The 26,698-nt window shown below is 32.8% G+C and overlaps 2 protein-coding genes and 1 pseudogene across 6 annotated transcripts; all 3 read left to right on the forward strand.

The window, feature by feature from the left end:
• LOC131848080 (uncharacterized) overlaps positions 1 to 8,929 on the forward strand; it is a 51,682-nt pseudogene extending 42,753 nt beyond the window's left edge.
• A 5,001-nt stretch (positions 8,930 to 13,930) lies between these two features.
• Positions 13,931 to 25,287, forward strand: LOC131848308 (general transcription and DNA repair factor IIH helicase subunit XPB). 5 transcript variants are annotated; one of them, XM_059198120.1, is made up of 16 exons: positions 15,576 to 15,778; positions 15,976 to 16,050; positions 16,200 to 16,353; positions 17,592 to 17,732; positions 17,926 to 18,120; positions 18,468 to 18,622; positions 19,662 to 19,810; positions 20,128 to 20,294; positions 20,759 to 20,929; positions 21,484 to 21,704; positions 22,244 to 22,427; positions 22,720 to 23,063; positions 23,313 to 23,455; positions 23,527 to 23,610; positions 24,235 to 24,464; positions 25,195 to 25,287. In XM_059198120.1, exons 2-15 carry the CDS (start codon positions 15,993 to 15,995, stop codon positions 24,418 to 24,420), a joined length of 2,352 nt encoding a protein of 783 aa, XP_059054103.1. In that variant the 5' UTR covers positions 15,576 to 15,778; positions 15,976 to 15,992; the 3' UTR covers positions 24,421 to 24,464; positions 25,195 to 25,287. The 5 variants fall into 5 exon arrangements, with proteins under 5 accessions (XP_059054107.1, XP_059054104.1, XP_059054103.1 ...); XM_059198122.1 differs by having other exon boundaries at positions 24,235 to 24,441; positions 25,195 to 25,285; XM_059198124.1 differs by lacking the exons at positions 15,576 to 15,778; positions 25,195 to 25,287 and adding an exon at positions 13,931 to 13,998 and having other exon boundaries at positions 24,235 to 25,173.
• LOC131848081 (chromosome transmission fidelity protein 8 homolog) lies at positions 24,766 to 25,516 on the forward strand. The gene is made up of 2 exons (XM_059197836.1): positions 24,766 to 24,794; positions 25,195 to 25,516. The coding sequence occupies exons 1-2, from the start codon at positions 24,766 to 24,768 to the stop codon at positions 25,514 to 25,516; spliced, it is 351 nt and encodes a 116-aa protein (XP_059053819.1).
• The last annotated feature ends 1,182 nt before the right edge of the window (positions 25,517 to 26,698 follow it).

Consider the following 26,698-nt stretch of genomic DNA (forward strand, 5'->3'; position numbering starts at 1 on the left):
TATTTGCTCTGAACAAGTTAATCTGCAATATACGTCTCTAACTGGTTACAAAACCTAACTTTTTGCAAAAAAATTTTATGCATTCCGTAACATAGTCTTCTTTTTTTATCCTGTGGAAAAATCTTCAAAAGACCGTCCCCCCGCTGGAGGTGTTAAGGGATTAAAGAGACAAAACAACAACACGGTATACAAGCAAGTACCATTGCCGGAGCCACGCGTCACGTTAGCATAATAGAGCAAGAGCCCAAGACGGCCAGACATACGTCATATTAGTAAACGTGAAAGTTCTTGTATGTGTGTCCCCAACACAGGTAAGAACGATCCCCAAACATGAAACCTGGATCGGGGTTCCTTTGGCAGGTAACAGGTAACAAAGGTGTAAAAAAATTCATATCAAATTCGTTATTTTAAGAAACTCCATATTTTCATATATTGTTCGTAGCATTATTATAACTTGCGCTGCTCATTGCCAGACACGTAGTGTGGTTCCAACCCCCCGCCGGACCCCTAAACCATACTATTTTATAAATAAACTTACGTCATTTTAATAAAGCTGAACTTTGTATATATTATTAAGAGAACTCCAATTCTCCACAAATCTGTACTTTAGTATTAAATTTACACGTCCAAATGGCTCAGTTAACATTGTATATCATATCAATTCTTTGTGGAGAAAATAAATATTAGATATTATTTATATATAAGCAAATTACAAAGTAATATATCATTTTAAGTTAAGCACGAGGAGGACCACATAAGTGAGAGCAGTGTGTTGTGATTTGCAGATGCTCTCGGTTCAAGTGCCGGGGTGCGCGGGCATGGAGCGGCTGGGCGCGCCGGGGGGACCGCGCCTACGGCACGATCACAGACATCACCATTCCACGTGAGTTTCTATAATCTCAGTTTTTTTTTCATGGAGTATAACGAATATGATGCCTCCGCTAGGGTTAACGGTTTACGCTAGCAGTCATGAAGGATGATAAGATTTGACAACATTACTAACAATATTTCCTTCTACACAATTTCAGTTGGGATATTAAAATACTTTTTAAAATTGCTGTAACAGTGTCATGTTAAAAAAAAATCTCATTCAATTGGACGATGATATATTTTATACGATGAGAACATTTTTCATTCAATATGTTGTTGATGTATGACACATCCAAATACGTAGGTGGTTGTTACGAAATCCAAATAAGCAATAAAAATGGAAATAGGTTGTTATGTAAAATTGATAAAATCATCTTAGCAAAAATAAAAGAGTTGAAGAATAAAAATTAGAAGAAATAACATTTTCTTTATTTTTATTTTCTACGATTATCATCAACTAAGTACGATAAGATTACTATAATTTTCCCTTCAATTATGACGAAGTATAAAATTTAATTGTACAATTATACATTTTAATGATACATATGTAAGTTACGTTCCGACTAATGACCTATAGAACGATATCAATATCATCACATATAGCAATATATTAACAGCATGACTTGTGACATTGTTAATCGCTTGAGTGGTTTGATCACAATCCTATTTCTGCCATTGAGAACAAAAGTGCATCAATGTTTCTATCTGTTAGCCAGAAATCAATCGTTGACCAGAAGAGACTGCATATAATCTAGTCTATTCAACACGTCGAAATTTTATCACTATGTATAGTCTACAGAGCAAGCCAAACTCCGTTCGTAATATATTATTCATAAGCGAATAGTTGATAAAAAATTATAAAAGGTATGGCATAAAGTATAAAGGCATAAGCAGTATTATGTCAACAATCATAATACTTTCAGTGACATTGTCCACAACTTCAAAACATAATAAATATTATTTACAGGGTACGAATGCATTAACTTTATTGTTATTTATCTAAGTCTCTCGGCATCTCCCTAAATTGATTACTTACAAAAGTTACAAAGCAAACTACTTGGCTCGCGAAAATAGGCTAGACAGAGATGCAATGGTACAAAGTCTATCTCGGTGACGTCTGTTTCTAACAATTCCTTTCATTTCTCTCCAGTTATAAGGAAATTAGGTATATGGAGAACCGTAGACGTTAAATATGTAAATACTTTCGCACAAAGTTAGATTTTTTACCTATGTTTAAATATGATTAATTTCAGGGAATGGGAGAAGCAGCAAAGGCTGCAAGCGATGGTGGGTCGCATTCAGGAGATGGTGGAGCAGGAAACACGAGCGCGCTCCGCCGCTGTTGCCGAGCGGCTTGCGTTGCCGCCCAACATACAGTTGCCCGACGGCGAGTACGGTCAAGATGCACATTTACAGTTACGTGTCCCTTATCAGGTCAGTATTTTCGTCTTGTCGCGTATTCCAACTTTAAGTCTGTATTCAATAAAACGGATAAGTACTTTAATCACACATTCTGAAAGCTCGATTGCATTGCGAATTGCTGTGCTTTCATAACTAAACAGTGCAGAGCCACTTATATAAAGTATCAAATACAACACTAATAAACATTTATTGAAATTAATATCATCTTTATACTTACCTGCATGTTTACTATGTATCTATATACTCTGAATTGAAATAATAAAATACCCACTGATACGCATATTTAGCATATTAGCAGAAATCAGTAACTTGATAAAAAAAACTTATGCGAACTACGTGTATTGTAGAATGTGCATGTATTTAAGTAGGTATTTAAATACATGGACACTCACATACTGTCTTTCTTATATAAAAGGCACATCGCATTGTAATGTAACTATAATATCGTAATTGGCCTTTAACCAAATGACAGCTATTATCTCATATATTTTAGGCTAATATTTTTGAGACTGGAATGGCAAACCTGCTTACGGATCAACTGATAGTTCCAACATGAACAGCACTAGATATCAGTAAATACATTATATATTATTGTACAAGGATGCCGGTGGTATCACTCATCGTCGTCCTTGAGAACTAAAGTGTAATTTCATTTCCTTATCTCACCTAATCAGATTAATGTCTAGCATTTATATCTTTTAGGTAATTAATACCATTATATCAAAATTAATTATTTCATAATTAGATAAATAATTCTCATATTGAGAAAATTAAACATCTTTACACAGCTTTTATCTGAACCCTCGACCTATGATTATTTTATTACTTTCTATTCACTTAATGTTTATCATATTAAAAGTAGGTAGTAAATACAAAATTATTAAAAATGATGTATTGACCTAATAGAATTGTATTTTTTTTTTGTTACTTAAGTATAATCATTTCGAACATTCAAAGTTGATCATTCTGAGATATCAATTATGTTAAACTAAGCATTTACTACTGAAAGTTTTTACGAGATTTTAAGGGTTAACTTTGACCGTTTTAGCATTACTTTATTAGCAAAGGCTTAAAAAAGGATTACATGGTTTCAATCTTTTTTGAGTGTGTGGTGTGCACAGGTACACCTATTTTCCAATACATTCATTCATTATTAGTCTATATATCGCTGAATGTATTTAATAATTTTACCGAAGTAGCTTAAAAGTTAGTAAGTATGGGTACATCAATCTCAACCATTGCAGTCGCCAAGCACTAACTTTGCAAACTCTGGTTTAGATGCAGGATTACGTGTTACAGGATACCTACGATTACCACTCACCATCTAGTGTACTATCCAAGGGCGGATCTACCTAAGGGCTTTTTGGGCTGCAGGCCCCGAGGATACAAAGTCCCCACTGAAACAATATTTTTAGAATATAAAAAAATGTCTAGAATGATAAAAAACCTATCATAAAGTTGGCAACCCTGAGATCAATCAACCCATTCAAATGTACGTCTATCGAAAAGAACGGACGAACGGGGAATTTCTGGTTGCTTAATTTTGGTGGGTGTATTTTTTTAGTTGAGCAATATAATTAGGTACTTAGGGGGCCTAAGTAGATTTAGCCCAGGGCCCCACAAATTCACGATCCGCCTCTGGTACTAAGGTCTGGTTTGCCATTTCAATTACATAAAAAAGTATATCATAATACCATTAATATTTTATTTTCAAAAATTATATAAAGGAAACAAAGAAATTACAATATATACATAATATATATAATATTAAGTAAAAGCTTGTTATTCAAGTAACTTTTATTTATATTCTTATTTATTACACAAACTATCAACTTCCATATTGTACTTATTATATACTGAATGAATGACATATAGGGACTGAGTGGCATAGACAATCATAAACTAAATATGTGAACCCATTACATCCCCCTTATTTTACAAGTACTTTTAATTAGCTATTTAAACATCTACTACATAATCTTGAAGATAGACCGGTTTCTTTATAGACCTACCCGATCTGGTATACAATGCATGATTGTTTTCATTGATCCTACTTTCCAATTGTTCCCGAGGATGATTCTCTGGACTCTGTTCCCTAGTACAGTAATCATCAACATTAATATTAGAATTTCTATCCCATAAATTTTCTCTAATCTGTCTATCAGTTACCACTCTATCTTCAAACTCATTACTATTGTTATCTATCGGAACAATTTGCAACTTTTCCTGATTTCTGCTCTTAATTAAGTACCTCCTATTTCTCTCTAATATTTGTCCTCTATCTGTAAGTATTTTATACGAATTAGGTCTTACATCTCTAGACATTACCTGTGCATATTGATTTGGTTTCTTATTATTTTTATCTAATAACACAACTTTTTGTCCCATTTCCAATTCATCTAAGCTTCTACAATTTCTATCATAATATCTCTTTTGTTTATGTACATTAACATACAATGATTTTTGTACTTTTAAATTTTCACTATTAGGTTTACAAATCAATGGAAGCAATCCTTGAATTTTCCTCCCCATTAACAATTCACATGGACTTTTATAATTTAACTCTTTAGATATGGGTGTATTTATTTAACTTTACCTTCACTATCAGCTTTCCTAAACAAATTTTTAACTGTTTGTATATATCTTTCTGCCAAGCCATTAGACTGTGCATGTGTGGGACTACTAGTTCTATGTTCAAATCCCCAACATTTAGCAAACTCTCTAAATTTGTAATTACAAAAATTTGTGGCATTATCACTATATAACCGTTGTGGTATACCAAACCTACTGAAACAAGATTTTAATAACTCAACAGTACTCTCTGGTCTTAAATCTTTTAACTTGCCTACCTCAAAAAACTTACTATAATAATCCACAATTATAAGGTAGTTTTTATCTTTATAATGAAAAACATCACAACCTAATTGACTCCATGGTTTGTCTGGCATTTCTCTAATAACCATGGGTTCTTTACTGTTACATTTTCTATATTTATCACATGTGTGACATGACAATACTTTGTTTTCTATTTCTTTTGTCATGAATGGCCAAAACATACCAGACCTAGCTCTATTTTTACTTTTCTCTTTCTACACCTATGTGATTATAATGAATTCTTTCTAACATCTCTGGCCTCAATGACTTAGGTACTACAATACAAAAATTTTTAAAAATTAAATTATCATAAGTATACAGTTCTTCTTTAAATGTAAAATATGGCTTTAACTTATTTGGAATACTGTAAAAAACTGGCCAGCCATTTAATATATAGTTTTTTATCAACTGTAGATCATCATCTTTCCTAGTTTCTTCTTTAAAAATCTGTAATTTAGCTTCAGTGACTGGTAATGAAGAAATTACCATGCCTACTTGAGCTTCCACCTGTTGTTCTAATTTATCAATATTATCATTATATTTAATCTGACTTCTTGATAAAGTATCAGCTAATTGCAACTCTTTTCCCGGTTTATATTTGACAATTAAATCATATCTTTGTAAATGTAAACGCATACGTTGTAGTCTTAATGGTACATCACACAAAGGTTTATTAAATATTAACTCTAAAGGACGATGATCTGTTTCAACTTCTACTTTCTTACCATATACATAATCATGAAACCTAGTACAGCCAAATACAATAGCAAGTAACTCTTTCTCTATTTGAGCATACATCTTTTGTGTTACTGTCATAGCTTTACTCGCATAGGCCACTGGTAAATTATTTTGTAATACAACTGCTCCTAGCGCATCCTTTGATGCATCTACAGATAATTTTACCGGTTTATTTACATCATAATATTGCAAGACAGGTTCAGAGACTAAAATCTGTTTTAACTCACTAAAAGAATCATCTTGTTCTTTAGACCAAGTCCACTCTACATCTTTTTTAATTAATTTTCTTAAAGGTACACAAACTTGAGATAATGATGGAATAAATTTTGAAACATATGTAATCATACCCAGTAATCGTTGAGTTTCTTTCTTATTTTTTGGCTTTGACATACCTACAATAGCTTCTACTTTTCTAGGGTCTAGTTTAATACCTTCACTTGTAAGTAAATGACCTAAATATTGTATTTCTGGCTTACCAAACTCACATTTTTCCAAATTGAACTTAACTCCATTATTAGTAGCTATCTGTAATACTCTATTCAATCTTTCATCATGTTCCAATTTATCTTTACCGAATATAACAATGTCATCTACAAAAACCTCACAACCCTCAATATTTTCAAATATTTCTTTGTATTTCCGATGAAATATTTCAGGAGAACTAGATAAACCGTATGGTAATCTTTTGAAAAAATATCTTCCAAATGGAGTGGCAAATGTACACAACTTAGCACTTTCTGAATTTAGTTTAATATGATAAAACGCTGTCGAAGCATCCAATTTACTGAAAACTGTAGCTCCTGATAATTTACTTGACACATCTTCAAAGGTTGGCAACCGAAAATGTTCCCTCATAATACATTTATTTAAATTATTTGGATCTAGACAAACTCTAATATTGCCATTTGGCTTTTTTACAATAACAATATTGCTTACAAACTCTGTTGGTTCAGTAATTTTTTCTATTACTTCTAATCTTTCTAATTTTTCCAATTCTTTTTTCAACGGTTTATGTAAAGAAATTGGTACTCCTCTACATTGTTCTATTTTCCCAATTGTACCTTCCTTTAACCTAATTTTATATTCATCTCCTTTTAATAACCCTAATTTTTCATCAAACAAATCATGATACTTACTGATGAAACTATCATAATTTTTTCTTTCAATGTTTCTTAAATATTTTCTTTCTAATAACTTTAACGATAATATTGTTTGATGCCCTAACACTGGAACACACTTACTATCAACTACATAAAAGTCAAATGATTCTTTTTTATTATTTACCAACATACCTGTAATTCTTAATTTTCCCACACAACATATTTTAGACCCATCATAATTATACAAGACCAAGATAATGACCAAACTTTCCACATTTCTTGCACTTCTGATTAAATGCAGGACATTTAAATCCATGGATATATCCACACCTGTAACATAATGTTTTTGATGACACCCTTTTGTAATCTCCGTTCTCCTTATTTATTAACCTTTGTCCTTGATATCTTTGTGAAACTCTTTGTTCCTCTAAATTATTTAAATCTTGTTCTGGATAACTTCTTTGATTCCTTTGTAATTTTTTTCTTTGAACCAAATCTATTTTAGGTTCTTCCACAGCAAACTCTTTTATTTGTTTTTCTGTTAATTCATATGATTTTACAATTGTGATATATTTATTCAAATCCAGATCTGTTTCTTTCAATAACCTTTCTACTATATTTTTCTTTTTAATACCTCGAATTATTTGATCTTTTATTAAACTTTCTCTAATCACTCCAAAGTTACAGTTTGAACTTAAAGTTCTTAATGCACAAACATACTCATCAAAATTCTCATCATCTTTGATTTTCCTGCTAAAAAACACATTTCTATTTATGCTTTCATTTGTCATGGGCATAAAATACAAATCAAACTTCTCAAGAACACTTTTGTATTGTGTTTTCGATTTGTCAAATTCAAAATTATTATATATTTCGAGCGCTTCTTCACCCATACAATGTAAAAACAGGGCTATCTTTCCTTCTTCTGATAATTTTTCTATTGCCCCACTGGCAGTAGCGTAGATTTCGAACCTTTGTTTCAATTTTTTATAATTTAATGGCGGAGGCGGCTTCACCAACTCCATTTTTCAATTTTATTATGTACGATCTCAATTTAAACTTCTGTTGTTTTATTTTTATATTTTTAATCGACTGCGCCATATTATATTAAGTAAAAGCTTGTTATTCAAGTAACTTTTATTTATATTCTTATTTATTACACAAACTATCAACTTCCATATTGTACTTATTATATACTGAATGAATGACATATAGGGACTGAGTGGCATAGACAATCATAAACTAAATATGTGAACCCATTACAATATACATAATAAACAATTGTGATAAGGAAAACAACATAATATGAAACAGTTTACTGGGACATAAACAGCAAATTTTCGTATCGTAATTGTATACTAAAATTAGGAATATACATTTTCAGCAAGCCGAGCTGACGAGAAGCAGCTTTCAGCCTCCACCGAACAAGTGCGTGAGCGACGTGCCCGAATGGGCGGGAGCAGAGACGCCAGCGGTTCGGCGAAGCGGCGGCGGCGGCGGAGGGGGCGGCAAGAAGGACGGACTGCTGCAGAAGGCGACCCGGTGGTGGGTGCGCATGGGCGCGAGGCCGGCGCCGCCGTTCCTGCCGGCGAGCGCGCCGCCGCCCTGCGTGATGGTCCCGCGGAGGGGCGCGGGCTCCCCGCCGCCGCCGCCGCCCCCGCCGCCTCCGCCGCCGCCGCCGCCCGACGCGTGACCAAGCCGCGCCGCGCTACCTCTCTACCATATCACGCTTACATTCCATTATCGGGACGATCACACGAGCCGGGGTGCCCGCGCGTCCCGGAGTATTATAGACTTGGTATTTATTTATTCGGGAGCGTCGCCGGGCGCTCGAGCCGCGAGCGGACAGTGCGCAGTGTGCGGAGTGTGCGGAGTGCGCGGAGTGTGCGGAGTGCGCGGAGTGCGCGGACGGCGGAGCGGCGTAGCGGCGGAGCTGAACGCGGCGCGGCGGCGGCCACGACGCCGGCGAGCCTCCGTGCTCCTTGGACCGTTCGAGTTTCGCGAAAACTAAGACTGAAATAAAGTAAAAAAGATATAACGCTATAAAGTCTACATTGAAGTATGTTGTCTTAGGTAAAATTAATTCAAATAGAAACAATTAAAAATATATATAATATTTAATGAATCTTTCGATTGTAAACTTCGATGATATTGTATATTATGAAAGAGGTCAGTCAATAGTGAGCTAATGTCCTATGATGTACAGTTTCAATTTAAGTGACCTTTAAAGTTTAATTTCTATCCAGCAGCTGTAATTCTGTTTAAACAACTTTTATATTGGTAAGTGTATGTGGAAGGATGCATGCATATCAGTCCAATAAACAAGAAAATTATACTTTACAAAACATAGTTACTATTTTATTGTAAATATTGTCTCTAATTTAATATTAGATTAATGTTGGCCGTGTGCCAGAATCCGAGGGTTTTTTCAATTGAGTGTTTACTACATTCCATATTTATGTTGAGATACTATCATTGTTTTTTTACTCGCACAGTTCTGTGCTCGCCCCGCCGCATGCTACACTATCGCCTCTTAATCGTCCCTTTTTGTCTGTATATCGCTCTCCTGTTCTTTTTTTTTTTACTGTGTAATCTGCTATTAAATTGTCATATTGTCGACAATAATTTACTAGTGATTGATATTATTATGCAAAAGAATTGAAATCTCATTAGAGAATAGACATTGTTTAAACTAAACAAATATAATTGAATTAAATTAGTTATTTATTTGTATAATAAGAATACATATACTACATAACCAAAATAAATATATTGTTGACTTCGATAAATGACTGATTGAGATATATATATATGCAGAATAGTGTTATCCACAAAGACTATAATTATATTGTTGGCCGCCTCTTGACACTCTAACATATATTCTTATTTATATAGTTACAAATAGGAAATGAGTCCCTTTGAATGACAATTAATAAACATCAAGAATTGTGCAATATTTTTTGCAATCATATATAGATATATTTAAAAACACTTTCAAAGAGGTAGACAACATTCAAAGGCACATATTTATGTCACTACATTATACAGTGAATTAATGGAAAATGTACACATATATCGAAGATTTTTTAAATAAATATTAATTAGTATAACATTATATGGAAGAGTTGACGTTGCAGAAGTACTTATTCATTGTTTAATGTGATATAGTTGCAATTAATACACATTAAAAAAAATTCTCGAGAAAAAATATTATCAAATCTATAAGGAATTTACATATATAGGCATCTTATTTACTTAAAACAATATACTGTTATTTTTAATTTATATTTAAGTTGTTCCATTGATAGATTTGCAATTTACTTTATCATATCTTACCTTGTAATAGTTTGCTAGATAACTATGGAATAGATTGAGTGTCATGTCATCATGTCATGTGAAAGTTATAAACACAGCACAAGTCACAGTATGACTTGCTACAATGAAACTATATTTTTTGTTTATTGTATAATAAAAGAAATACAATGTTAATGATTAAAGAACTAAACCAGTTTGATAAATATTAGTACGTTTTAGAGTGATGTATAAAAGTGGTGCTTGTAGATAATAACAAATCAAGGGCATCACAAAATACACTGTTATGGCCATGATTACTCATATGATGCCATTCATGAGGAATAAGGGCTTTATATTTACATACACGAAATGCCATCTAATCGATCACTTTGTATATGACAAGGCGAAAAAAAAATTGACAGTAATCTCAGTGTCCAGATGCGGCTAATCGTGCCTAAACAACGAGGCCATTCATTGTTTAAAATATTATATTTATATAGATAAACCTGATTATTGTCATAATAGTTATACAATTTAATACCTTATAAATATTTAAGAGTATAACTATATAAATGAGATAAAAGAGTAAGATAGCATTTTATTAGCGATGACACTATTAGAAAAGTTCAACAATTCCCCTTACAAAAGCAACAGCACAAGTATCATTACATATTTATTAGTATTGCTTATGCTTGGTTTGTCTAAAGTTTGTCGGGAATTGTAGATTATATGAATTTACTATTAAAAAGTTTATCGTAATATAATTACTACTGATTTGTACACTATATATGCAAACTCTATACAATTTATCATCGCTAATAGAAGCTTACGTCATTTATGAATAAAAGCCCTCATGTACGAAATATATTTTTATTCGAATAAGAACATATAGCATTTAATCATCTCAAAGATATTATAATACATGATTGACATAAGCTGGTGAAGCTATTCCGAGAACTAAGTTGAATCGCTAATCGAGTTGAGATGGCGGGGGGAGGGGGGGGACACGGCCATTTGTAAACCAATCCTGTTTTTGATATGCATTCGCATACCCCCCCCCCCCCTTATTGAAGTCCGAAACTAAGTTCCATTTTGTTTTCATTATTTTGCTAGTAATACAGATATCTAAAATAAATACAGATTTAAAGGGAACACTGTTTAAATATATTTATGCTAAAGTACATATAACTTCTATCTCAGTTTTACATATACTTAATAATATCAGAATGAGCGTAGAGTAGTGTAAAGTAAACAAAAAGTATTATAGCTTATTGAAAAATGTTCCGCTCAGCATAAAAAGATGAAGAACTAAGTGTTCAGTTCATTCTATTACCTTGTATTGATTGTTTGGTCTAATTAAAAAGGTAAGCAAATACTGATATAATATAAAAGTTGTTTAAAGTAGTTCACAGAATAGATAATTTAATTACTCTAGAATCAAACAATATTCCATTTGTCATATTAATAAGTAAAAGCAGAAGCAAATGTTTAATGATAAAAAAACTGCATTAAATAATGACCTATCAATAATGATTAAATGATTTTCATTTGTTACCCGCTTCGAGTAAATTGTCTATTAGCGACGCGATTTATGATACAATATTTTATAATTATCCAGCGAAATACAGCATTTTGTAGTCACGGTGCGGCCTATTATTCGCGACGTGACTATAAAAAGCTATTTTATAATTTTTATATATATTATTATATTTTAATATAAGCAGATAGACGTGAGTTCGACTACGTAAAATTGCTTGTTGCCAAGATTTGGTAACACGGTATAATTTGTAACTTGAATAGGTTTGATAAGATTTGAATGATTGACAGTTTTATTCTTTGGTTCACATCTAAAGACACAGTCCATCATTTTTTAAATTATTCCTGTATATCTGTTGTATGTTCTGCTATACTAACTGATAAACATTTTGCAATATAAATTTATCTTGGATAAGGCGTTGGGGCCATTCATTAATTACGTAAGATTTTTCGCTAGTTTTTGACCCCATACCCTATTATAAGAAAAAACAAGAATAGGCCGACCCCTCCCTCCCCCTGTTAAATTTTTATTACGTAAGAATCTAAAGGAAAAATAAATTCTAAATAACAATTTTTACAAATTTTTAAAAACAATTTTATTTAGAATTTATTTTACAAAGGTGCAAATTTTTTATATTTTTTGGTAGTAATAAACTTTGGTGTTAATCATACCTCTGAAAATCTTTACCTACATAAGATTTTCAGCCCAGGGGTTCAAAACCCACTCGGAAAGTGGATCTGCAACTGGAACATCTCTAATAATAGGTACTGCTTCTAGGTGGTCCATACATGTCGTCGACGTCGTCTACGTTCATCCATTCCACATCAGCCCCTATGCGGCACAAAACTTCTTTGCCTCGCCTTGAATATATGGCTAAAGGTTTTTCTTTTTTACTATTTGAAATATGCCCATGAAGTTTTTGTGAAATTGCGCTGCCTTTTTCGCAAAGACGTAAAGTAGTAATTAGACATTCTTTCATGAGCGAATCTTGTATTGATGGACAGTAAAAATCGTAAGGAACAGTCTTGAATGGTATCTCGGAACTCGCGCGGTATTCGTACTTTTTAAAAGTATAATTTTAACATTGCGCATTTGTGATCTTACGTAAGAACTGTCATGGCTCCCTCCCACCCCCTTGTAAAAAAAAATAAGACATGGTCGACCCTCCTCCCCTCCTAAATTGTTTTACATAATGTTGTGTTCGATTACTTTTTTACTCAATTAATTCACTTGATTAACTTCAATAATGAAAATCATAATAATCAGGAATAAAAAAAAAAAATAATCTTGACTAATGACGTTCATAACAAATAATAAATAATAATATTACTAGTTTATTAATGTTTCCTTAACATCAATTCCAGGCCTTGTATGACATTATGAGCATGGGCTATAAACATAAAAGTTCGTTATAACAAACATATCATTGCCACTGTTAGCCCAAATAAACTTGTGGCAGCGAACTTCTAATCAACCGCATCTTGTATTAATTTGATTTTTGCTAAAGTGTCGCGTATGATATCGGTGGTGATAATGTAAATAATCATGCTGGTGACGTTTGTGATAATGACATCGTCATCACCACCATCTTCCTTGTAGTCATGATCCACTTCGACAAAAGTTACTACTAATAACAAATGGAATGATAAACCACCTGGCCCGTCTGATGTTAAATAGATACCACATACAAAAAAGTTGTAAACTATTAGTTTCAAATATCACGACAACGAAATCGCACATTTTGGACAGTGTTGCCATATCATAATGTGGCAGGATGACAACGATAAGAGGATACCTACTGATAGGTAATCTTTCGTACGAAGTACGAGGACATTTTCATACTTGTACAAGTTTTTACGATATTACGAACTCTGGAATTTGACCAAATTTAAATTTCGTTTTAAAGTTACATTGAGATACTCCTCGATGACGCTAAATTGATCTAATATACGAGATCTTTATACTGTTTGATAAAATATTTAAAGCTTGACAATCTTGTTCGACTCGACTATGTACAGATATTACGATAAAACAAAAATATTATTTATACAGAAAAGCCAAAAAAAGCCAAAATGGCAACTTCTAAATTCGTTCATATCTTATTCTGATACAGTGTGTGATATCGTTCTTATGTAAATAAATAAGTGCCAGAAATAGAAATAGGTATAATTTAAATCAATTGCAATATTTAACTAATTATCCCCATTTTAAGCCCTTTATAAAATCCTAGGTAGCTCGAATATAACACTGAGTTGTTAACACTTTAATCCAATAAACATAAACATCGTAACTTTCAAAACATTACAAAAAAAATCGATCATTTAATATTGCGTTACTTGTTAAAAATATACCCATAATATTCAGTGTGATAATACTACAATAAAACTTCGTTTCTAAGTTTTCAACCGAACAAGATAATGCGAATTTATTTAAACTGGTATGTACTTTTTTTTATTGTACTACTATATATGCTTCCTAACATAAATAAAACTCGAAAATCAGAAAGACTAGCTTCTAATAAAAATTTTGCAATAGCGATGAAAACATGGAGAAATGTTGTAAATTGTCAATAATTCCGTATAGGTTATTTTCATCAATCTAAATGGCGGGCTTTTCAAATTATTACAACAGAAAGGTATAGAGCGAACACTATATAACACATTGTATCATTATTACTATACACTGTACTTTAGTTGGAGTATAAAATTACTACATAATTAATACAAATTATGACAAAACTATACATGAAATGAAACCAACATCTTTGTCTATAAATTAGGGATGTCAATGTGCATCGATGTTGAATTTATAGAAAAGCGCAAATGCATCGATTCTAGTCGGTCATAATTATGAATCGTTCATTACATTATTACATAATTAGACCTCAAGTCTTATTAGCATAAAAAAGCAAGGGCATAGACGCATAATAATTTTTTTTGGCGTTGCAGAGATTTTTCAGCACGTTAAGGCAATGAAAAATCCCAGTGATGTACAAAAAAACAACATGACTGTAGCGGTCATAGATCACTATAATTTCATGAATTGGTGAAATAAGACTTATCTTAGCTTTTCTTACTTTTTCAAGAAAGTTATCCATACATATAAATAAAATTGGAGTGTTTATTTTTAATATTGAAATAACCTTTTTTACTACATGCATATGCAATGCAATTTTTGTGTCTGTCTGTTTGTTCCGGCTAATCTCTGAAATGGTTGGACTGATTTTGACGGGACTTTTTTTGACAGGTAGCTGATGTAATAAGGAGTAACTTAGGCTACTTTTATTTTAGAAAAATAAAGTTAAATTCCACGCGGACGAAGTCGCGGGAACAGCTAGTACTAATTTAAACAACACGTGTACAACGACAACGCGTACGTGATTCCCTTGTTGTCACGTACGGTAACCGGTTAACATTGGATGGGCCGTCCTCAAAAAAAAACAAATGTTCATTGAATTATTTGTTGGAGCAAATTAAAAAAAAAATGTATACCAGTGATCCAATAAGAACCATGTTTTCATTTAAACAATATCAGACACTTTTTTCCTTCAACGTTATTTTTAGAAATCATATAAAATTAAATACTAAGTACATTAATATTAAACAACAAAATATCTATAGAATTGTGTAGCGGTATTCGCTCTTAACTCTTGACAACCAACATAACATCACATGTGATGTTAGCTGTCAAGATTTAGACTAATTTGTTTTTAAACGTAGTAAAAAGATTCTTTTTATTTTAATAAGATAATAATTTGTTAATAAATCGATATGTTGAAAACAGTCGATAATATTTATACCTTACTGATCTATCTAATGTCAAGATGACAGAGTCAATTGACACTGACATTCTGTTAATATGCCCTATATTGAGTGAATTGTGTGATAAATGATAAACAACATTATTTTATATTTATTGTACTGTGTTCTGTACAACTACTAAGGTAAGTAATTTATTCTTTTAAAAATGCACAGTTTTTATATCCTTGAATTATATACATTTCTATGATAAGTTAATAATACTTAAGAAAGTATTCAAGTCTACAGCCAAGATTGTGCTAATAGTTGTTACAATAGTATACCCAAGTCACTCAAACCTGTTAAACCTTTTTACACATAAATAATGTCTATTCGTTTGTAGTTTTCAATGTAACAAAAATGGGTCCACCAAAAAAAGTGAAGAAATATGATTCAAAAACCAGCAATGACAGATCAGGTAAGTAAATCACTTTTATTTGATAAATATCTCAAATTATATATAAAATAATATTGTATGATTGTTAAAATGTTATTTGTGTACAACATATTTGGTTGTTTGGAATTCTATCTGTATAAACAGTATATCTGTTAAATTAAAAATTATAGGTAAAAAGAAGAAAATTGAAGAAGATAATATGACTATAGACTTGGTAGATGAAGACAATGCTACAGAGAATGATGGTGTTCCTGGAGCTGCAATGCAGGATGCTGAGAAAAATGATCAAGTACCTGAAGATGAATTTGGTGCTAAAGATTACAGGTATATTTTAATCACAATTTGGATGTACCATTTAAATTGAGTAATTTTCAATTTAATGCAACATCCTAGTCTAAACAACTAAATAAAAGACAAACATAATTTGTGAAAAAATTATGTAATGTAATTAGATAATTTTTTGCAATAATATTACAGAAATTTATTACTCTATTTAAGATCTATGATGTCGAAATTACAACATTTAATGAAATATCAAGAGTGGTTTTCTTAAAAGAGATATCTCATGCAAATAGTAATAAGCTATTAGTAAAAACTGTATTATACATATAGAGTTTTTATCTATAGCTATAATTAAACTATAGCTTATTAAGCTATATCTGATATGTACAGTATACACTGTTAACTCTGGACATCAGTTTGTGCCATCATGCAACTGCATTCAAACTAAAACTTAGCAAGATGCTTCAACTTTTATAGTAGCTATTTGTATGTATACTGTGGATTCCCGGTTATAAAACAAACATTTTACAGGGCTGTGTTGGACCATCGAATTTGTTGGATTATTGAGTACTGCCTAAGGGGTCCCCTATAGTCTGGAATTTTTACAAAACAGTACCTTGTAATCCGACAAATTAAAGATCCAGTGATAAGATTCTATATACAGTGGACCCCCAGTTATCCAACAAATGTTTTGCAGGGCAGTGTCGGACCATCTAATTTGTCGGATTATAGAGTGCTGCCTAAGGGTACCCTATAGTCCAGAATTTTTTACAAAAGAGTATCTTGTAATCTGTCAAATTATAGGTTATTAATATTAATAACCTATAATTATTATTAATTATAGGTCCAGTGATAAGATTCTATGTTATATATGTATGTATGTATATGCACTTTAAAGCATAAATCATATTTCATTATGTATGTCAACCACTAAAAGATTTGTTACGATTTAGGCGGTCTAAAATATCACATTTTTCTATAATTGTCCATTGACAAAAGTTTTGTACTTTCCCTTCTGAGCTGATATATAATACACAATGAATACATGCTCTTATACTGCACTGCTATCTTCATCATATGTAAGTAGTCAAATTCAAAATAAGCAAACATAATCAAAACAGCAAACTTGTTCATACTTGTTCAGCGAAGCTTGTCAAAAAAATATTCAATAATAAATAATAGACTATGTCCGATTACAAGGCCGGATAACTGGGGTCCACTGTAATTAGAAAAATTAAGTGTTGTAGATATAATAATATTTATGTCATATTTTCCAATAGGAGTCAAATGTCATTAAAGCCAGATAATTCAAGTCGACCTTTGTGGGTAGCGCCAAATGGTCACATATTTTTGGAAGCATTCTCGCCAGTCTACAAACATGCACATGATTTTTTAATTGCTATAGCAGAGCCAGTATGCAGGTACCTATATCATTTATAACTTATCAATGTTTCTATAACTTTTTTAACCAAAAAAGACGGTGTGGTTGAAGATTTTAATTATTTTTAACAAACTGTTAAATGAACATCATTTGCTTTTTCTGTTTATGTGAACAATATTTGTTTATCAAGTTGCAAGTACAATTTGAATACTGATTACACATCATAATTTCAGGCCACAACACATTCATGAATATAAACTGACAGCATACAGTTTATATGCAGCCGTGTCTGTTGGTTTGCAAACAACAGACATAATAGAGTATCTCCAGAGATTAAGCAAATGTGCTGTACCTGCTGGCATTGTAGAATTTATTCAACTCTGCACACTGTCATATGGCAAGGTCAAACTTGTTCTCAAACATAACAGGTAATAGATAATTTTATTTATGCCTTCTATATAAATATTAAAAAAAATTTTTTAAACAACATGTTACTGGTGTACAACATTCATATTCGTTGCTTTATCCTATGGACAAAATTTTATCAAGTCATTGTAGAAAATTTTCATAGCAGCATGTCTTGTATGGAGATAGGTCAGGGACATGAAGTTTAATTACTTATATTTGTTGACAAATATTGCCTTACTTGTTAGTGGCATTGTTACCATCAAACAATATCCTTTCTGGTAAACAAAAGATAAGTTGTATTTTATGAAAAAATTATAGCAATTAGTAAATAAATTGTTGTTTGTTCCTAAAAGTTTTTCCTTTGCAGATATCTAGTGGAAAGTAAACATGTCGAAGTATTACAAAAGTTGCTGCGCGATCCAGTGATCCAGGAGTGCAGGTTACGGCGCGATGGAGAAGAGGATCTTCTAACTTCCGCACTCCCCAACAAACCTGCAGATGCTACCGGTGCAGCGAGACCTGGTAATCTCATAATATTCTTATTTATATGACTTTAGCATTATTTATAGACTTTTGAAATGACACGAGACTGTGGCACACTGTGTCCACTGTAATATATTCAACTGTATTTCAGAATGGATTTGTAAAATTGTACTGATGGATTATATCAATATTAATTAACATATGGAAATTAAAATAAATTTCTAAAACTCAAGGGGCGTTCAAGTATTACGTAAGCAGATTTATTACAAAAAAAGTAAGCAAAGCTTACCCCCTACCCCCATGTTTATGTAAACATTTTTCCATTAATGTATTGTCTTTTTTACAAATACAATGTGATCGGCAGTTATTTACTTTTTACACGAATGGCAACCCATTCGTGTTGATGACGTAATCATCATCTAGACTACTCCTACCCTCCATGTCATCCAAAATAATTTTGTCTATTTAGAATGTGGCATCCATTATTTTCCTGTTATATCTTTGTCGCCCAGCCATATCCTAGCCTATTTGCATATCCGCAATGTTCTCCAACTCTGGATTTATACAATTCTGTTTACGTCTATTTTTCTCATAAGACCTGAGTGTCATTCAACTAACGTCTGAATTTTCAGAGAACCTTTTATAATTTCGTGCTCTGATAGGAAGTTTGTATTTTTGCAACCGATTTTGACTATTGATAAAGTCAATTTAATTGTTTATTTTTTGATATCCATATCGACTTTCTAGACTTTATTTTTTACAAAATATGTGATTACTGACAGTGTATTTTGATATACATAATTGCATATTGTACATACATAATTGCACATTCCCCTCTATTGTTCTATTTGTTAGATCCATACTTTCCTTTTATTATATCTTCTAGCAAAATTTTAACAACTAATCCTTATGTTCACTTTAGGTCATTATAAAATTTGTTTATTTTTTCATTGCTGGAGTTTTCGATAGGAGAGTAAATTTCAATTGAATATAGTGGTGTGATTTTCATTTTACATCTAAATTTTAATAATGTTAAAATTTTCATTTTAATATACAATTCTGCTATTTTTAATTGCAGGTGAAGAAAAACCAGCAGCGAATGGTAGTGTTCCCGATGACATCAGTCAGTTTTATCAACAACTTGACAAAGATGATGAGGACGAGGAGACCACAGATATTGCAGCCAACACTGCTGTCGCATTTGAAGTCGATCCAGATAAAATTGAGGTACAGCCAAACAGACTAACTATTATAAAGTCAATTATATTGAAATTTTGTAGAATAATACTATATTAATTTTTACACTAGATGTGCTCACAGATTCTTAGTGCTGATTGAAATAAAATTAACATAGTATGTTATGAGAAAATTTGCACTATATATATATCAGTGAGAACCGTATTAAAATTGATTAAACTTCTATTGAAATTATATTGAGATTTTTACATAAATACTTAGACGAACATGCAAAAATACTAATTTACTAGTTTTTGATCTGCTGAAATTGCAATTCGATTCTATTGAGAGAAGTCATAATTTTACAGGTTATACAAAAAAGATGTATTGAACTGGAACATCCTCTACTGGCTGAATACGATTTCCGTAATGATTCCATAAATCCTGACATAAATATTGATCTAAAACCAACAGCAGTGTTGCGACCTTACCAGGAGAAGAGTCTAAGAAAAATGTTTGGCAATGGACGTGCTAGGTAAATATTAGTATTGCAGTTGGTGCCTTTGTTTGATTGACCTCCCTGTGTTTGAAATCGATATTTATCATGTACCACAAATATAGCTAAATTAATAACGCATTTAAAATGGAAATTTAGTATCATTGAAACATAATAAAGATACTTGAACTATTTTAAATTTTAACAAATGCTGTTTGTAATGACTAAAAATATTTTTTTCCCTCTAATTATTCAATTTAATTCTGCTGTGAATTAGCACAAGTCATTATCACTGAAGTTATTCCCTCGTAATATGCAAAACGGACATCATGCATTACGAAAACTTTGTCTAATGCCGAATTCACAAACCACTATCTAAAATATACGCTACTAATAATTTTGCTCAAAAAGTATTTATCACATTTAAGTAATTGAACTCTCCATGATTAGCGTAGTGTTGCAATGCGACTGATCGAAATTGATTTCAAGGAAACACCCCGCAGATCGGGAGTTATAGTACTGCCGTGCGGCGCGGGCAAGTCGCTGGTGGGCGTGACGTCAGTGTGCACGGTCCGTAAGCGCGCGCTCGTTCTGTGCAACTCTGGAGTTTCAGTCGAGCAATGGAAGCAGCAGTTCAAGTGCTGGTCCACTGCCGACGACAGCATGATATGCAGGTACAATCCTAACATAAACACATATAACTATTGTTAAGTTTAATTGAAATACAAATAAATATCTGGAGGGGTGCATGCAGTAAATAGAATACAGCTTTATTTCTGGTTATATATATATATATATATATACTACTAGATACTAAATGAACAAACTATAACTATATATCTCCAATAAAGTACATTAAAATTTTTTTGCAATATGGTCATGGATACGATGGATTAACGAAATTGTAACAACGCTTTGTTGAATTCTGAAAGTGTCACAATTGTTATCAAGGCCACATTTGCTATTGTTGTTCTGTAAACTTGACAAATATTTGATTTAATAGTATATTTAGTGTACCTAATGGAATGCCATGTCATGACCAAATAAAAATAAAAATCATAAAGAGTATCCTATTAAAAATATTATTATTATTGATAAATAGTGGTATGGATTGTCAGAACATAAGCTGCGTTTTAGTTAAATAAACTTTACGTATTATTATGGAAGGAAAACACTTTCATTGCAAAGTGTGTGTATTTCTGTATTGTTTGCAAATGTTATCCGTCAGATTTACGTCGGAGGCAAAGGACAAGCCGATGGGCGCGGGCATCCTAATCACTACATACTCGATGATCACGCACGGCCAGCGGCGCTCGTGGGAAGCGGAACAAACCATGAAGTGGCTGCAGGCGCAGGAGTGGGGACTTGTCGTACTTGACGAGGTGCACACGATCCCTGCTAAGATGTTTCGCCGCGTCCTCACCATCGTGCATTCCCACGCCAAACTAGGTATACCTCCAATCTCCTTTATAATACTTTGTAATTAATAAATATTAGTGTATGCCCAGTGCTGGAAATTTGACCATAATAAAAAATACAAAACTATCTTTGAACCAGGCATAACAATTTAACAACAGAGTATATATAATTTTGTGTGTCAAATATATAGTGTGTGTAATGTTTATTTTATTGTTTTAAAATGTTAATGTCATGTGTCATGTGTCAATGTTGATCACTACAGTTGATATGCTTGCACTTTATGTATAGATTTAATTTTAATCCAACAGGCCCCACTCCTACAGTTATTACCCTAGCGTACCATACCGTCAGAGAGATGGTGGTAAAGTTGTACCTTACGTATAAAAACCTGATTAATACTACAGTATTCATTAGATTTTTTATCGGTTTTACCTTCACCACAGAGTCTAGTTATAAATTAATATACAAAGCTTTCGAGAAACGCCCAGTTTCGAACCATGAGCCTAGGAGTAAATTAGGAAGAAAGCACTAAATCACGAAAATGTATTGGAATTACATGTGTTCATCAGGTTTAACCGCAACTCTTCTCCGTGAGGATGACAAGATCGCGGACCTAAACTTCCTGATCGGACCGAAGTTATACGAAGCTAATTGGCTCGAGCTGCAGGCTGCCGGTTACATCGCTCGCGTCCAATGTGCCGAGGTCTGGTGCCCAATGACACCGGAATTCTATCGAGAATATCTTATACAAAAGTTAGTATCAACCACAATTTTAATTTCTTTATTATTTTGAGGCTTCCCAATTATCCAAAAACATTTAACATAGATTAAAAATGTATTTCTTTAAAGGTAATAATAAATTTAAATTTATTGAAATTTACTTAATTTTCTAATTACAGTATACCTAGATATAAAATTGTGCTATGTGTACTATAAAATCTTTTTTATTACAATTATTATTTTATAAAACAAAATGCATGTAATTATTAGTAGGTTAGTTAGGTTATTAGCAGGTAAAATTATTAGTAATGCTTTGTTGTTTCAGAATAAACAAGAAAATGTTACTATACGTAATGAATCCATCAAAGTTCAGGGCGTGTCAGTTCCTCGTACGATACCACGAGCGTCGCGGGGACAAGACAATCGTGTTTTCAGACAACGTCTTCGCACTACGACATTACGCTGTCAAGATGAATAAACCCTACATTTACGGGCCTACATCGCAGAGCGAAAGGATACAGATCTTACAAAACTTTAAGTTCAACCCAAAAGTAAACACTATATTTGTCAGTAAAGTAGCTGATACAAGTTTTGATTTGCCAGAAGCGAATGTATTGATACAAATATCATCACACGGTGGCTCTCGCCGGCAAGAAGCTCAACGATTAGGTAAGAAAATCCAATAAGTAAGAACAATCCAAGTACTAAGAATTAGAAAATTAAATTTTCCTACTACATGGATCACGTGACAGTGAAATTTCTGTAATAGTTATTCAAAATTTAAAATTATTTTTAGTCTTCCTATTTACTTAGAAAAACTTGTTCAATTTTATCAAAATAACACCAGTACGAAGTCGAAAATACCAGAAACAACCTATATCTTACCAGAAACAGTACTAACCAGTAAATCATTTTCAGGTCGTATATTACGAGCAAAGAAAGGTGCCTTGGCGGAAGAATATAATGCATTTTTCTATACCCTAGTATCACAAGACACTTTAGAAATGGCTTACAGTAGAAAGAGGCAAAGGTTCCTTGTCAATCAAGGGTATAGTTACAAGGTACAAATAACATAAATGCTACCTAGTTTTTATGAAATCATAATTTGTGTTCTAATGTTAATTTTTTGCAGGTTATAACAGAATTAAAAGGCATGGACCAAGAGCCGGATCTACTGTACGGCTCACGGGAGGAGCAAGGCATGCTATTACAACAGGTAAGCATTTACTTCATTGTTCCATAGTGATAAATATAACGACTAAACATGTTACGGTATGCGGAAACGACCGGGCGCCGTGAATGCAATGTAAAATGACCCTTATTATATTAGAGTTACCACTCGTCGTTCGTTCTTCATAAATCGTAGTTACGTACTCTATTAATATGTAATTTATATGGTCACAACTCGCTCGTACCGTTCTCGGAATGTTCATATAATGCCCTTTTAGTCGAAATCACCGTACATAGGCCCCCATCTTGTGCCTCACTACTCTCTAAAAACCGGTAGTGATAACATATAAGCAACGATTACTGTTTAATAATATATTTTTAATAATCTCAGGACAATTCACACAGCACCATCTAGACCCAAGTTAAGCTAGGTAAAGCTTGTGTTATGGGTACTGGATAACTGATACAAATACATAGATATTTTTTTTCGTAAATACATACTTAATACACATAGAAAACACCATTTTTTAGTTTACCATCAGACATACAATCAGATCTTTCTACTCCACGCTCACCCACGAGCACCGTAAGGGCAGCGAAGGACCACAACCGAATATAGTCAGCGTTTTCTTTTTAACAATTCCAATAACATAAGCGTGTCGTGGTGCAGGTGCTGGCGGCATCCGAGACGGAGTGCGAGGAGGAGCGCGAGGGCGGCGTGGGCGGCGCGGGGGGCGCGCGGCGCTCCGCCGGCAGCCTCGCCTCGCTGGCGGGCGCCGACGACGGCCTCTACCTCGAGCACCGCCGCACCGCGCTGCAGAACAAGCACCCGCTCTTCAAGAAATTTAGATACTAACCTTTCCATCACAAAACTAGTGTACGAGACTGTGTCTTGTCGCCGTACGTGAAACTATGTAACTCGAATTTCGTAGTTTCGAGATATTAATTATGAACAATAAATCGTTCAATAGTCTCAAAACTACAATATTTGTGTGTTTGTATGTCATACGTTGGTTAAAAAGCTTTTTAACCACCGATTATTCTGGAAAGTTGCAATAGTATAATATAGAAATACGATGCCATTGAATCGTCATTTAAATTCTTTTATTGTATTCACAATATTCTTCATATATTTTGTTTGATTAATATCACTTTCCAGATTGAACTAGTGATACTTCTGTTTATTAATATAAAGTTAAAAATGTCCCAGCAAATAACTTCTTTAGTTTTGTATTATTTTCAATCGTACTGAGATATTAATTTTCTTTTACTATAAGCGTTATCTGATTAATATTAATGATCTAAGTTAACGCACACAGAAAAATGTAATAAATATTTTGATATATTTTTTTTTTTTATTTCTACATCATTGATGAGTCATTCCTACATGGTATCTGCCATTTTTTCTTACCAATTTAAAGCATTAGATTGATACCCTCTGATTACTTATGGACAGCATGGTATAATATTAAATTCGTGTGTATGTTATAAACTCAATATAGTATAGAAAAAAATTACTAGTGTTTATCCTATGCCTAATTTATACATATGTCTGTGATTTGTATAATATAAGACTACATCGTTTTTTCTAGAATTTTATATGATAACTTGTTTTGATAATTTGTTTCAGTAAAAAGGAGTCGGAGGGAGGTATACCCGAATGGGCCATAGTGGAGCTACAGGGGCTGATACAAACAAAGAAGGAATCCTTGGATGAGCCGACGGTCGTTGGCGACTTGCACTACTATAGGCGAAACCGTCACCCGGTTCTTATTCTTGGTCATCACGTCCTGAATGGGAAAGAAGTGAAACTAGAACAACCAATGGCGGTTATTGAAAAAATAAATACGTCAGAGAAAACCGAATACAAAGTGAGAGCGATCGTCAAAAAGAAAATTTTATTCAAGTCCAGACCGAAGCCCATTATATCAAATGTCGCAGAAAAAGTATAATTTTTAATTAAACACATGTACTATACATGACGTCAGTGTTTTATTATTAACATTTTCAATTACTTATTAATAGCTACTCCCCTCGGCTTTGCTCGAGTGTATATGTGTTATACATATAAACCTTCCTTTTGAATGACTCTGATCTGAATGATCTACTTGTAAAACTACATTAAAATCCTTTGAGTAGTTTAAAAGATAGCGAACAGTCAGCGGAAGCTACTTCATTTTATACTAGATCCTATTTATAAATAAAAGTTGTCCTCGAACTTAAATAATAATTATAAAGTTTAATTTAGCCAAGTTCCTCTTCGAATCAAAACTGTATTTAGAACTGTTTCGGTTTAGCCCAAAATCTTTGCTAAATGATACTATACAAGTTCCCGTTGAAGATGTATATATATAATTTTATTCATTTAAACAACTTAAAGCCTAAAAAACTTGAAACTAAGTGAACGTAAGATACGATTCTGAGGGTAGATTGAGGAACAGGAGTCTCACATTCCAATTCTCCACACTCAAATTCCTTATGCACTGACACTTTAAAGTACAGTTCAATTCTTATTAGCAAATTTAAATTAAATGTTGGGTTACATTAAGTTTTAATTGAAATCCCCAATGATCTTAGGTATAGAATAGTTTCAATAAGATTAGGGATGTTATTGAAAATATTCTATACCTAAGTTCATCGGGGATAATGCAGGATTCTAATGGTAAAAATGAAGTTTCATCATCAATAGCGATCGAGTAGTTTCGGAGCCTATTCATTGCAATAAAAAAATGGCGAATCTACGGATATCGCGCGGTAACTGCGTTGCCTAGCGCTGTGGTGAGACGAAAAACAACGAGCCTGTCAGATTGACCTAATCGCTTCTGTTTTCATACGTTTAATATATGTTTTATATATTATAATTAAACCATACAACTATGTATTGTAAATACATTTGTACATAGCCACCACTGGACTCGTTATTTCATTTTTCTCCACCTGTCGCTGCCCGTACCAGACGAACACAAGCATAAATAATAGCGGTAACAATCGAGCCGCTAAACTTTTATTAATATAGATTAGGTAACGAATTTCTTACTTCTCATGTACAATAAGCTACCGTCCATAGGTATTAGTCTCCAATATTGTCTATGAATTAATATATACTTGTATAACAATTATTGCTATACGAAAAC

The sequence above is a fragment of the Achroia grisella genome, unplaced genomic scaffold (assembly GCF_030625045.1).
Source record: "Achroia grisella isolate CSIRO2021 unplaced genomic scaffold, CSIRO_AGI_Agris_v1 utg546, whole genome shotgun sequence".
NCBI lineage: Eukaryota > Metazoa > Arthropoda > Insecta > Lepidoptera > Pyralidae > Achroia > Achroia grisella.

Coding starts and splice junctions, on each gene's coding strand:
- LOC131848308 (XM_059198124.1), top strand. CDS start 15,993: ATGGGTCCACCAAAAAAAGTGAAGAAATATGATTCAAAAACCAGCAAT. Junction 16,354..17,591: donor TTTGGTGCTAAAGATTACAG/GTATATTTTAAT, acceptor ATTTTCCAATAG/GAGTCAAATGTCATTAAAGC. Junction 23,611..24,234: donor AAGGCATGCTATTACAACAG/GTAAGCATTTAC, acceptor GTCGTGGTGCAG/GTGCTGGCGGCATCCGAGAC.
- LOC131848081 (XM_059197836.1), top strand. CDS start 24,766: ATGTCCCAGCAAATAACTTCTTTAGTTTT. Junction 24,795..25,194: donor CAAATAACTTCTTTAGTTTT/GTATTATTTTCA, acceptor AATTTGTTTCAG/TAAAAAGGAGTCGGAGGGAG.